Source organism: Numida meleagris, chromosome 20 (assembly GCF_002078875.1).
Source record: "Numida meleagris isolate 19003 breed g44 Domestic line chromosome 20, NumMel1.0, whole genome shotgun sequence".
In the NCBI taxonomy this organism is placed as follows: Eukaryota; Metazoa; Chordata; class Aves; order Galliformes; family Numididae; genus Numida; species Numida meleagris.
In genome coordinates this window covers 4627768-4640042 of record NC_034428.1, presented here as the reverse complement: position 1 = coordinate 4640042, position 12275 = coordinate 4627768, and the positions used below count along the sequence as shown (strand labels likewise).

At 49.0% G+C, this 12275-nt stretch overlaps 1 protein-coding gene across 3 annotated transcripts in view; it reads right to left on the bottom strand.

The window, feature by feature from the left end:
- Positions 1-12275, bottom strand: part of PAX7 (paired box 7) — an 87628-nt gene that overhangs the window by 32325 nt on the left and 43028 nt on the right. For all 3 annotated transcript variants that reach the window (XM_021417538.1, XM_021417536.1, XM_021417537.1), the window contains exons 5-6: positions 11567-11766; positions 115-280 (exon numbers count right to left, since the gene is read on the bottom strand). In XM_021417538.1, coding sequence (XP_021273213.1) covers positions 115-280; positions 11567-11766 — 366 coding nt within the window. The remainder of the gene's footprint in view (positions 1-114; positions 281-11566; positions 11767-12275) is intronic.

The window sequence follows — 12275 nt, the reverse complement described above, 5'->3', positions numbered from 1 at the left end:
ATGTAGGGTAAACCACAAAAGGAATGGCCAGTGGGACGATATAGGGCAAACCAGGGAAGGAACGGCCAACAGGACGACGTAGGGCAAGAGGAGAGTGGGCAAATGAGTACTTACCTTGGGAAATGGTGGTGGTTGGGTAGGTGGAGTCCGGCAGCTGGTACGGGGGCAGAGTCGGCATTCCCGTGGGTGGGAAGCCCCCTGGCAGCAGGTGGTTGAATGCTGCAAGTTGGTTCGCGCCCGCCTGCTTGCGCCATCTCGCTCGTCGGTTGCTGAACCACACCTGGGACAGGGATAGAAAAGAGTATGTGTGACTGTCCGAATATAAGCTCAGTTTGGATAACGCCTTGATAACGCATCCAATGGCAATCTGTCCTGAGATACAGCACTGGCCAAAGACAGGTTCAAGTTGCTGCCTGGCATTGACTTTCAGGGTATTTGTCTCCGCTCCTTAGTCTCTATTCTCTCAAATTACAATACTACCACTGCCCTGTCTCCTGGGTAAAGAGACGTGCATTTAATATTGTGCAAGATATCATTAAGAGCGTGGGAGGGTTCTATCAGCAGTAGAGTGAGACGAAGAGGAATAATTTAGCTTGTGTATTCCGAGACAGTCCATACCAAATAGATGCATTGCTACCACCTGGCCATTCTGCCTCGTTATCTGACAACTATGTGAATTATGCTGAAGGATTAAGTACCATAATAGCAACACGGCTGCACTGTTAGGAGGGATAAATAGACAGATTAGCATCATGGTTTCTATGTTAGACAAGCTAAATAGATAGAACCAGACCGGAGGGAATACAAGGTTTTCTTAGCTCCTCTGTACTGCAGCAAATCACTGTTGTCTGTATGCTAAGACATGCTCTCCTTGCAAGAGGCATTGCAGTGTGCACTAGCATTGTACTGCAGCCAATTTAAATCTCGGTTCATTAAAACATACGTGGTATTAATGCATGTGCAAAGCTGGGCTCGTGTTTCCTACAGCACTAGTTTACCTGTAAGACACGAGGGGAGGTTTCTCTAAATTCCTGTCTGCACTGATGTGTTTTATCATGGGCAATCTCCCTTCTGGAGAGTGGGAAGTGCTTCTCAGGCTGTCTCTTGGGCTTGGTTTACTTTATTTAATCAGAGAGCCTCTCAGGACCGATCCCTGTTTGGGGTTCAGAAGTATGCGGATAAGCTTTCAAGCCAGATGAGAATGCAGCTGCTGGACTTTGTGAGGCCTAAAGGGCTAGGAAACACGATTAAATTTCACAGCAACAAGAAAAAATGGAGCAAAAATCAGGAGTGTAAAGCATTTGGGGGAAAGAAATCCTCCATCGGGCTTCCAAGCTGCTCAACGTCAGGTCAGAAGCTGGGGTTACAAGGGGCTGAGGCGCTGCCATCCAAACTGTCCCCACGTCCTGTGAACCAAAACAAAACTCTCTTCCCTAGATATAATGGAATCCGAGCCCAGTGCTCCCTTCTCTCTTTGGAGGAGCTCTCTGAAATGTATGCAGTGCTGATGTCAGGTCCTTGGCACCCAACGTGCCTCTTTACAGACCTGTCCCTACTGCGCTGCCTGGAGCGGCGTAACCTCCCAACACCTTCCAACAGCGTGACAGAAATAGGTCAGCTCACATCCGATCTGCATTGATCCACAGAGTCCACGCAGGTCGGAATCTCTGTGCTCATTTTTGGCACCAAAAGTCGCTAGCAAAATCTAGGACAGAGTTAAGGAGAGAGAAATGAATGAGCACCAAGGCCTGCAGCGCTTTCGGGTTCTTTTTATACGGTCCAACCCATGACACAGTTTCTAGGAGCAGTGAGCTGCACAAATAAATAACCTTTTGTTTGCACTGTCGTACAAAGTGGATGGTCCTGCCCTTTTCTCTCCCACACAGGTATGCGTTAATTCATGCTCGTTAAGGATACACAGCTTGGCTCCTCTCTCCTCTTCCACATTTAAGGCCACTAGAATTGGGAGGGACCCTAAAGGCCACCTGGTTCAACTCCATTGCAATGAGCAGGGACACCCACAGCTCCATCAGTGCTCAGAGCCTCTCCAGCCTGACCTTGGCTGTCTGCACACCTCTCTGGGCAACCTGTGCCAGTGCCTCACCACCCTTATTGTTGTCCAGGAATGCCAAAACTTTGGGGAGATTTGGGCCACGTTCCTTTATTTCCCGTGAGGTCAGTGCTGCCTGTGCACCAACACATCTATTCACACCAAGACAAAACGCAAAAATGCATACGGCTTCTCTCACTTTGCTTCTCCACATCCAGCTGAGGGTGTGTGGCTGACTTGCTTCATATTTATTTCATATTCATTTTATTTTAAAGGCAGATACTATGATCGACCAGTTCCTTGTACAACAGAGTCATGTGGGCCAGAAAGGCCTTTTCAGGGGTCATGCTTGGGGTGCCCTCCAGCCTACAATGCACATGGGCTTGGGAAGGAAGGAAAGCTATTCTCATGGCTTTAGGCTAGAGAAAAAAAATGGTTCCTAATTATGCTGCAGGCTCCTCCTGTGACTTTGGGAAAGCTTTGCCTTTCCAATTTGAAGTCAGTGGAAACACTTCAAGAAATGCTGGCACTTACGCCACCAGTGTAAGTGGTCATCACACCATCAGGTCATCACTTCTCAAGTGAGGATAAACCCCACATTTTCATAGAATCACAGAATCATTTAGGTTGGAAGGACTACTAGGATAATCTAGTCCAACCATCAGCCCATTTTCTTACATTTTAGTTTATTTCAGCAGACAGCCACCTATGACGGGGGCTGTAATTAACTCCCAGTACGCAGCACACCCAGCAAGGTGAGATCTCTGTCTCAGTTGGAGCAACGCAGCAAAACAAATAATAAATAATAATGATAGTAAATACGCATGCAAGCAAACGAGATTCACAACTACACGCTGAAGTGTAGTGCTTCCCAGTAGAGCCTGGATTCTCCAGCCACAAATACACTGAAACCTTCCACAAAGAAATTGATAGGATTTATCTTCCCGTGCAGAGGAAGGGACTTTTCATGGCCCAAACAGGTTGATTCTGCCCCTTATTTATAACCCCCAGAAAAAAGGCAGATACATTCCAGCTAATGACGTTAGCAATTCTTTCCCTTCCCCCGCCTTAAAGGTGGCTCAGGCCTTTATGCTTATAAATCATTTTATTGGTAGTTAAAATACAGAGGCTAGAGCATCTAACTGTAACGCGAGGCGCACTTCAAAGGGAACCTGCTTTCATTGCACAACAGTTAAGGTTTTATCAGCCACTAAAGATTCCCCCTGCCAGAGGATCCTGTTACACCATGGTAAGCCCGGGGTGAAGGCTACGGCTGCTAAAAGCAGGACTGGTGGGAAGGAGCTGAGGATGAGGAAGAAGTTTTGGCGTTGCTGGAGCAAAATGGCACAGCCAAAGTTTTCTGCCGGGACAACTTGCAAAAAGGGCAGTGCAAAGAACCCACCAAGAGTAAAACTAGCCCTGCAGAAATCTGGTTTTTCTTAAAAGGACAAGCTATTTGGGATACTGTGCTGTTAAATACTACATGCGGGGCTTTTGTCCCTGCGAGCTGTCTTCCAAAGAATGCATCATGTGGATGAGAGATGCCTCACAGAAAATGCATTATCACAGAACCATAGAATCATTTGAGTTGGAGGGGATCCTTAAAGGCCACCTGGTCCAAGTGCACTGCAATGAGCGTGGATACCAGCAGCTCCATCAGTGCTCAGAGCCCCCTCCAGCCCGACCTTGGCTGTCTGCACCACCTCTCTGGGCAACCTGTGCCAGTGCCTCACCATCCTTAGTGTAAAAAACTTCTTCCTTATATCTGATGAGAACTCTATGATGAGGGCAGAACTGCTTGTTGCACCATGTGCTACACTTGCACAGCGAGCAAGGATGCTGCTCCGAGGTCCGTGATCACACCTATTTATTGCAGAGCTTCTCCTCCAGCATCCCCTACACAGATGGCAGAGGGAGGCACAGCAAGACTAAGAAACCTCTGCAATCCCTCACTGTCAGCTGATTTTGGAAGAGCCCATCCTCCCCACCAGCCTGGGTTTGGGGCAAAGGTTAGCACTGGTTCTTATTTAACCCGAATGCTTGTACCCAGCCCTTTCTGAGATGTCCCAGGCACTTGTTCTCAAGCAGAGAACAGGGGAGAAGGGTTGCAGAGACAGCTGCCTGCCAGGATGGGGCTGGACTGAATTATCCCCGCAGCCGTCGAGATATGGGTCAGCTCCCACAATTTGTCAGACAAGGAGAGGAAAGGAAGGTCAAAAAGAGCCTCCTGTGGGAAAGAAAGCCTGTTGTTTTCCTGCTCGGCCTAATCAGGACTTGATGTTGGAGAAAGATGGATGGGATAAATGAGCTCATAAATGGAAACAGGGGTGGAAAAGCCAAGACGTGCCCTTGCTCTCCAGCAGGATGGAAGAGACGCAGCACGTGTTGCAGAAACCAGGTGGCAAAGAATCTCACAACCCAGGCACTCCAACCGAGTCCACCCAAATCAGATGAGGTCCCTCCGCAGGTTGCACGGAGGCTTTGCAGATTGGGTCCTCCTCCAAACCAGGACAGGTCCCCACAGTGCCTTGCCTGGTCCACACCAGTCCTAAGCATTAGGGACACATGAGCATCACTCATGGCTGAGGCAGCTGAGATAATTCCTTACAGAACTGGGGGGATATAAGCCCACGACAAGGCACAGATTTTAGGCACAGGGGTTTTATCCGTGCACGCAGGGACACAGCTGCACCTAGTGACACTTTGGTTCAGCGCCCAAAATGCTGAGCCTCTGTCACTGGTGGGTGATACGGTTAAGATAGATCTTAAACAAGGTTAGTGGAGCAGAACAAATGACTCCTCACAAATGAGATTATCCAATGAATTTAGCCTATATTTCTCCTGGCTCATGCCTGCTCCTGAAGGTGTTGGCTATTTGTAACATTCTTCTGAAGAGTTTGAACCATTTCTGGCATGCGGATTTATTATTTTTATTTATTTACCTACTTATTTTTTTGCCAACCACTTTTGATTTAACAACCCATTGTCGGCAGTACGATGTTTGCTTACGATTCATGGCTTCACGTCTCCAAACCCAACCCTCCGCGGCGACACGGCCTCACCACGCAGCGCCAAGTGAGAACCACTCTGGTCCACCTCCATTGGGCTGGAAATTGGGTGATAAAGGTTCCTCTCACGAAATCCCTCGGAGGCCCTGTTTGTTTTTTCACACAATGGGACAGGCACTGCGCTGCTATAAATCAGTGCGGCTGCACCCACTCCCATTTAACGCGCAGCGTTCCGCACGACGGTCTCATGGGAGGAACTGGGACCCAGTTCATTGCTTTGGCCCCTGAGCCCTTTTTCCTTTGTAAGAAAAGCAAATCGTTGCCACATTGTTGAGGCAATCCCTTGTTCGGCTTGCAACCACAAGTCCAAAGCAGACCAAGGAACGCAGCGCACGGCAAACAAGCAAAACCTGGAACTGACTTTCCTTAATATCAACACCAAAATTCCTGAGGTTTTTTTTTTTTTTTTGCTTCATGCACACTCCCTGCCCCATGCACACAGAACGATCCGCTCCTGCCAAATGATGCAGCTCGTCCTGAAGTTTGCATTCATTCCTGTTGGTTTCCAGCCATGTTTTGCTAGAAGGACTATGGGATTAGGTTTATCATCTTCATCTCCAGTAAATTTCATACTTAATGAAATAGTGCTGACTCTCTCCAGCAAGATGCCCTCAGGCTTACACAGCTGGGACTTTGTCCCTCGTCAGTGGGACATTTCTATTTCCAAGGGTGTTGGTTACTGTAATTCTACTACGAATACCAAAAGTGCTGATGGTTTTCTAAGCAAGCCCTTAGATACAGGCAGAGGACGTGCTTGCAATTTCAAGTGCTCACCTCTGGCTTTTGCAAAATTTACGTGGAAAAAGACTTGCCACTGAGGTTTGGATCTCTGAAAATCCACTTTACCATTTGTTTTTGTATTTTTTGTGATAAGATTGAGGGCTTATATGGAGCATATTAGCTAGGGTAAGTGTGCTCTCAGTTACTGCTTTTTTAAGTGCAATTCTGTTTCTGAATTCTGGATGGGGAGATGTGAAAGAAGAGCAGCAATGCTGGGACATCAAGCACTGATCCACTAAGTGAGTGGAAAGAGGTGCTACAAGATCGTAACCAACCCCCACCTGCTTAGCAGCATCAGACAATGAGCATCCAGACCCTACGCTGTGCCTCAGCTGCATCCAGCCTTGCTGGCTTTACCTTGCAAAGTCCCTTATTCAAGCTGGATCAGCACACTGCCCTCGCCCTGACCTTGCTGGGAGCTTGGCACTGTGCTGCCGTCCCTCACCGTGCCCGGGCACCACCATGGTTCTCACGGCCTGGCTGCACGGTGCCAGGGGCTGCTCTCTGCCCAGCTGGATGCTCCGGTGTGCGAGGGCACGGCTGGCCCCGTGCCGTGGAAAATGAGCGTGCCAAGCTCAGCTCTGCCAAGGAGAGCCCCAGCTCCGCGGCACTGCACCAATGCCAAAACCACGGGGCAGCTGTTGTGTCATAACCTCCTCGCAGCTCTCTTCAAGAAGTGTAAATGAGTGGGACCCTCAGGAAGAAAGAAAACATTCTCAGCTGACCTTTAAGGGAGGAGGATTGCTTCCAAAGGGCCAGTTTGGACACATCTCAAAGGGTTTGGGAAGCAAAACACCGGGCAAACAGCATCAGGCTCCCACCGCTTTGCATGACTCCAGCTCATGCTCAGAGCTGGGAGAGCTGCCTGTCACCACCCCATCCCTCCATCCATCACCTCCGCCTTCAGAAAGCAAAGCGTGGACCTCTGACCACAGCTGGGGCGAGAGCACCCCGCTAGGACAGAGCAGAGATATTTGAGGAGTTGTTGGGAAATCACAGAACCGCAGAATGGATGGGTTGGAAGGGATCTTAAAGCCCATCCAGTTCCAACCCCCTGCCGTGGGCTGGGTGCCCCCCACCAGCTCACACTGCCCAGGGCCCCCATCCAACCTGACCGTGGGCACCTCCAGGGATGGGGCACCTACAGGTTTCTGGGTAACCTGGCAACTAAACTGCAGCAAGCTGCTACAAAACAAGGGAACGGTGGTCTGCAGCTCCTTCGACCCTGAGTACAGAACTGCTTCGTGCAAAATTTTGAGCAAAATGGAGTGGAATTCTTTTTTTCTGACGCTCCATTTGGCATGTCGGAGCCGTCGCAGCATGATCTAGAGTATGGCTGTTTGTTTACTACTGTCTGAAACTGTGTCATAAAATACAGATTATGTGAGTAGCCTAGAAATGCAGCAAGATTTCAGAGGCAGAATTGCTCTGAGCTTTTTTATTAAATGAAACATCCATTTTCTCCCAGGCAGAAATCACAATGGGATCCATCATAAAAATGATCAATAAAGCATTGGGTTGCGACTCCTGCTCTCCCGTTTAATTTTGTTATTGAAATAACTGTTTCTCAGTGCCTGGAATTTCCTGGGGATTAACAACAGACATCAACATCGCAATGAATCCAACCCTTCTGATTTAATTCCGGGCACCAGCACAGGTTGCCCAGAGAGGTGGTGGTGCCCCATCCTTGGAGACACCCAAGGTCAGGCTGGAGGGGCTCTGAGCACTGATGGAGCTGTGGGTGTCCCTGCTCATTGCAGGAGGTTGGACCAGTTGGCCTGTAGGGTCCCTACCAATTCAAACTATGATCCTATGACTCTATCATTCTAGGAACTGGGATTAACAGAGTTGCTCGTGGCACGCGTGCTTGTCCCCAGCTGCTGTGGTATGACCATCTGAATCACTTGGAGGTGATGCTGAGAAGCAAAACCATCTATTTTGGGGGTGGGGGGATGATTTTGATGGGTTGCTGGGAAAGGATTTTGAGATCATCCTTTGGAACCCGTCATGTCTGACTCATCATAGCACCAGGGCAAAGGGACAGGGGCTGTTTGTGTGGGAACCTATGCACCAAGGTCTCCATTTCCAACATACACATTTCTAAATGGTTTTGGATTGTGGGGCTGACTGGGGGACGCATGCTCTTTTTGTTGATGTTGTTCAAATCCCAAACTGAAATGAGCACTGCTGTGTTTGTAACTTGCCTTAAAAGCACAACACATTTGGGCAAACAGACCCAACAAATGGGATCATCTAAGGGAGGGATTAGGTTCAACCCTGTAGACCCATGACTGATGTACCTGGTGTCTCTTTGGGCACTGTCACCTGCATTGCTTTGAGATGTCATTTCCACACCTGGGTAAGGATTTCTGACAAAACTATTCTCCCACGGAAAAATGCTGTACTGACAAAGCTGAAACTACGAGAAAAGGGCTCTTCTGAAAATCGTCCCTTCTCTAGCAAAACCGGGGAGAAAAGTTTCAAAATTATCAGAGAATCCCATTAAGGTTGTTTGGGTGTTTTTTCTTTTCGTATAAAACATTGTCATCGCCAGCTATATAATTGCAAGAACTGGTGTGAGACCCCCAAATACACTGCAGATCAAAACCAAAGCTTCCATTAAATTCACTAAGTGAACTGCTTAGCCGTTAGGCTTAATGTTAAAAATCCATGAACGCTTGGCATTCAGCAGCTTGTTTGCTGGTCGGGTGGAAACAAGAGCTTGAAGGAATTCCTTCAGCGCTGGGCAATTAGTGTGGGCACATGAGTCAAGACACTGCCTTGCACGAAAACAAGTGGGAATTTCCACTGGTGGCCTCGTTTGGCACAAATCTGGAACTGAACTCCCACCCTTGCGGAAATCCATGTTGGTGTTGTCCCTGCCTACACCGAATTTGGGATTAACCTTGGAGTGGCTCATACCCTATGGCGTGTTGTAGCCTGAGCGCTGGAATCCCGCATCCCAATCACGCGGACGCTGCACTGACCCCACTAAAACATTGCTCACCCTGCCGTGATCTTCCTAGCAGATGAGAAACCAGAGCTTGGGAGCGTTCCCCCTCCACCTCCTCTTGTTGTTCGGCTTGGGAATTTTATTAGCTGTCAACGTGTCAAACTTCCACTTAGCTGGACAGCTGCATGACCAGCCGGACTCTAAGGTCTGCCAATAAAGTTTAACAGAGCTATCAGCTTTTCTCGTGGAGGAGATTACACTACAGGAGCACTCAGGTATCAGAGAGAGTGAATGAGAGCTAGGCAAGCTCATCTTTCATATGGTAAAAGAAGAGAAAGAAGCGAGGAGAAGCATGGACAAACCCGTTTATTTTTGTCCAGTGCTGATGCAGCTATTAGCTCAACGGGATCCCGTGCAGAGGTCATGTCCATATACAATGCAGTTAGAAAGCCTGACAGCAGCTCTGCTTTAGAATTGTGTTTCATAGACGGTTGGAAAAGACCTCCAAGACCCTCTCGTCCGAATGTACTTTCCATATACCCTCCTCCCATGTCACACCTTAACACAAAACACTCGTGGGGACAAGGTCTGTCTCTGGGTGCGTGGCTCTTAACACCCAGAACCCCTCATCTCAGCTGGTCCAACTGTCATTACAACTCTCTCAAACCCAAAGTGCAACTCCTTCGCCTTAAAACCTGTTCCCAAACAGGGCAAAGACCACAAGGTGGTAGAAGATTTCCCTGCTGGATGGATGTGTGTGTGTGTGTGTGTGTGTGTGGCTTTTCTTCCCCCCACAAGCACTTGATTGACTAACGTTTGTAGGTCCCGAGAGCCAGTAAAAGATCTGCTCTGATATCCAGAAAATTTTACAAGGGGCGGCAGGCTTAAAAGTGGTGGGAAGAAGCTGAGCCTGCCAGGATGTCGGAATGAGAAAGCCATCAGGAATGTGCCTCAGAGAACAGCTGCTACTAGAGCCCTGGCAGGAACCTCCACGCAAGCTGCCTGGGAGCAAGTAGGGGGATTCAGAGATCACAGCTTGAAACAAGGGAAAGGTTCCCCTTATTTATTTATTTAGCTTTCCCTTTCTCTGCTTTCGTCTCCCTCCCTTCTCCCAGCCTTGTCACGGTGAGGTCAGAACCCCTTAGAAAAGGGAGAACTTGCCGCTGGTTTTTGCACTCCCTGGTACTTGTGGGGCTTTTCCCTCCCTCTCCAACACGGCTCATGCAATGCACATTATTTCTCTTGCCTCATTAAGAGATATTCCCTAAGATTCTGTTCTCCCTCAAAATGCCCTTAAAAAAAAAAAGTTGGCTTGGTACATATACATTTTTCCCCGTTACTATCCTATGTCAACCTACACAAGGAAGAATGCTTAGAAGCAGAATATGCAAAACAAAAATGGGGGAAATCACATACTACAGCCTTTGGTAGCTTAGCCCCTAAGTTAGCCACTTTTCCCAGGCTCCATCTATCTGTAGTCCTGTATGTCTAGCAAATTATCACTATTCCTGTTGAAAACTCAGGTGAGGTTTTTTTGGCTGGAGTCAGTTCACTGGATTTCCTTTTTGCTGGCTCTGTCAGGCAGACGCTGGAAGCTGGATTTGGGAAAGGCAGGACCTCTCAAGAGGAAGCTGGAAGAAGGCATCTGCCACAGTGCTAATGGGAAAAGTCCTTACCCTGTGAACATCCCAGGTGTGCACAGGGGGGAACATCCCTGTCCAGACAGCCTGGGGCAAGCTTGTGGCAATCACACCAAGCTCATTCTCCTGAGAACCACAGAACAGAAAATAAAAAGGCTGTTCTGTGCTGGAGGGCCTGGCCAACGGGCCGTGTCCTTGCCCAGCGCCCGCAGTTCAGCTCTGGCTGCACGCACAGAGCCCGGTGCTCAGCCTGAAACCCAATCTCTCGGCCGCGCGGAGCTCGGACTGCTGGGGTCTCCATTTCACTTCTCTAACCCAGCACAATCCCCACTCCCTCCCCCTCCCCTTCCCTTTCCCCAAGGGACCCTATTATACCCCCCGATCTGTTCACACTCCTTATCCCTCTGTGTGTTTGCACACACTGCTGACCCAGCCTTTATCTGGAAGACATAAGGGTCTCTGTGTGGAGTTCCCACAAGGGCTATTAATCGTGTCGATGTCAGAGTCCCCCGGCCCCAAACCCTCCCTTCCTGCTCCTCCCCTCTTCTTCCCTTCCCCCCGCCCTTTTTGTGCTCTCTGGAGATCGGGGGGGTGGGGGGGAAAAAAAGAAAGTTTGATGAAAATTCACACACGCATCTTGCAAACTTGGCAAAATATGATCCGCTCCCCTGGGCGAGGTTGGTAAATGGCGCGATTTCTCCTCAAGCACCAAATACAAACACACGCACACGGCTTCCTCCTGGGCAGGAGGAGGAATTTCCTCACACAGCAAACAGAGAGCTAAGCGCCTTGCCAAGAGGGGGAAGGTTTGGCTCCTCACCCCAACCTGGATGGAAATCCTGCAGCTGGTACCTCTGCCAGAAGCCAAACCCAAACGGCATAGCTGCAAACCCATGGGAAGGCAGGAATCTGCGCAACTGGATTTTAACCTCAGATTCTCATGCGTGAGGCACCGGAGAAGAAACCCATCCAAATTTCCACCTTCCACCCCCAATGCCTCCATCTCTCTCCCCGAGGGAAACAAGCAGCAGTGCCGCCAGACTCATCCTCCACGCACCAGGGTTCTGGTTCCTACCTGTACGCGGGCCTCGGTCAGCTTGGTTCTCTGCGCCAGCTCCTCCCGGGTGTAGATGTCTGGGTAGTGGGTCCTCTCGAAGGCCTTCTCCAGCTCCTCCAGCTGCTCGGCAGTGAAAGTGGTCCGGCTGCGACGCTGCTTCCTCTTCAAAGGCAGGTCTGGTTCGGATTCGACGTCGGAGCCTTCATCCAGCCTGTTCCCTGGGTGGGCAAAAGGTGGGGAATGATGCTTAACAAGAGACAGGGAGAAAGGCACACCAGGAAAGCAACCTCAGTTCTCCAGTGATGGGGTACATAAAACATACCGACCAGTTTTCCACCACTACCACAGTTTCCTTCTGTTATCTTCCCCCCCACACTATAAAAAGCCAATCTATCAAAACAAGAACCATTTGCACAAAGGGATGCTTCACAGTCCACAGCGGTTGCAATGAAAGAGCTTCCAGCTGTTGACTTATGTTACCTCCAGCAATTTCCATTTTTGGTTTGAAGGGACTGGGTTAAATTGTTGCACATTTTACACTGAAAATACGTAAAACCTGAAATAAGTGCATAAAGATTTTCAATCTATGATGCCTCGGCTTCTGCAGTCTAATTTCCTCCTGTGTTTTGTTGAAGTGTTAGCATTTGAGATTTCAATTTTTTAAAGCACCTTGGGAAGGAAAAGAGGAATATTAGGAATTTGTACAGCTGGGAAAAACATTTCCATC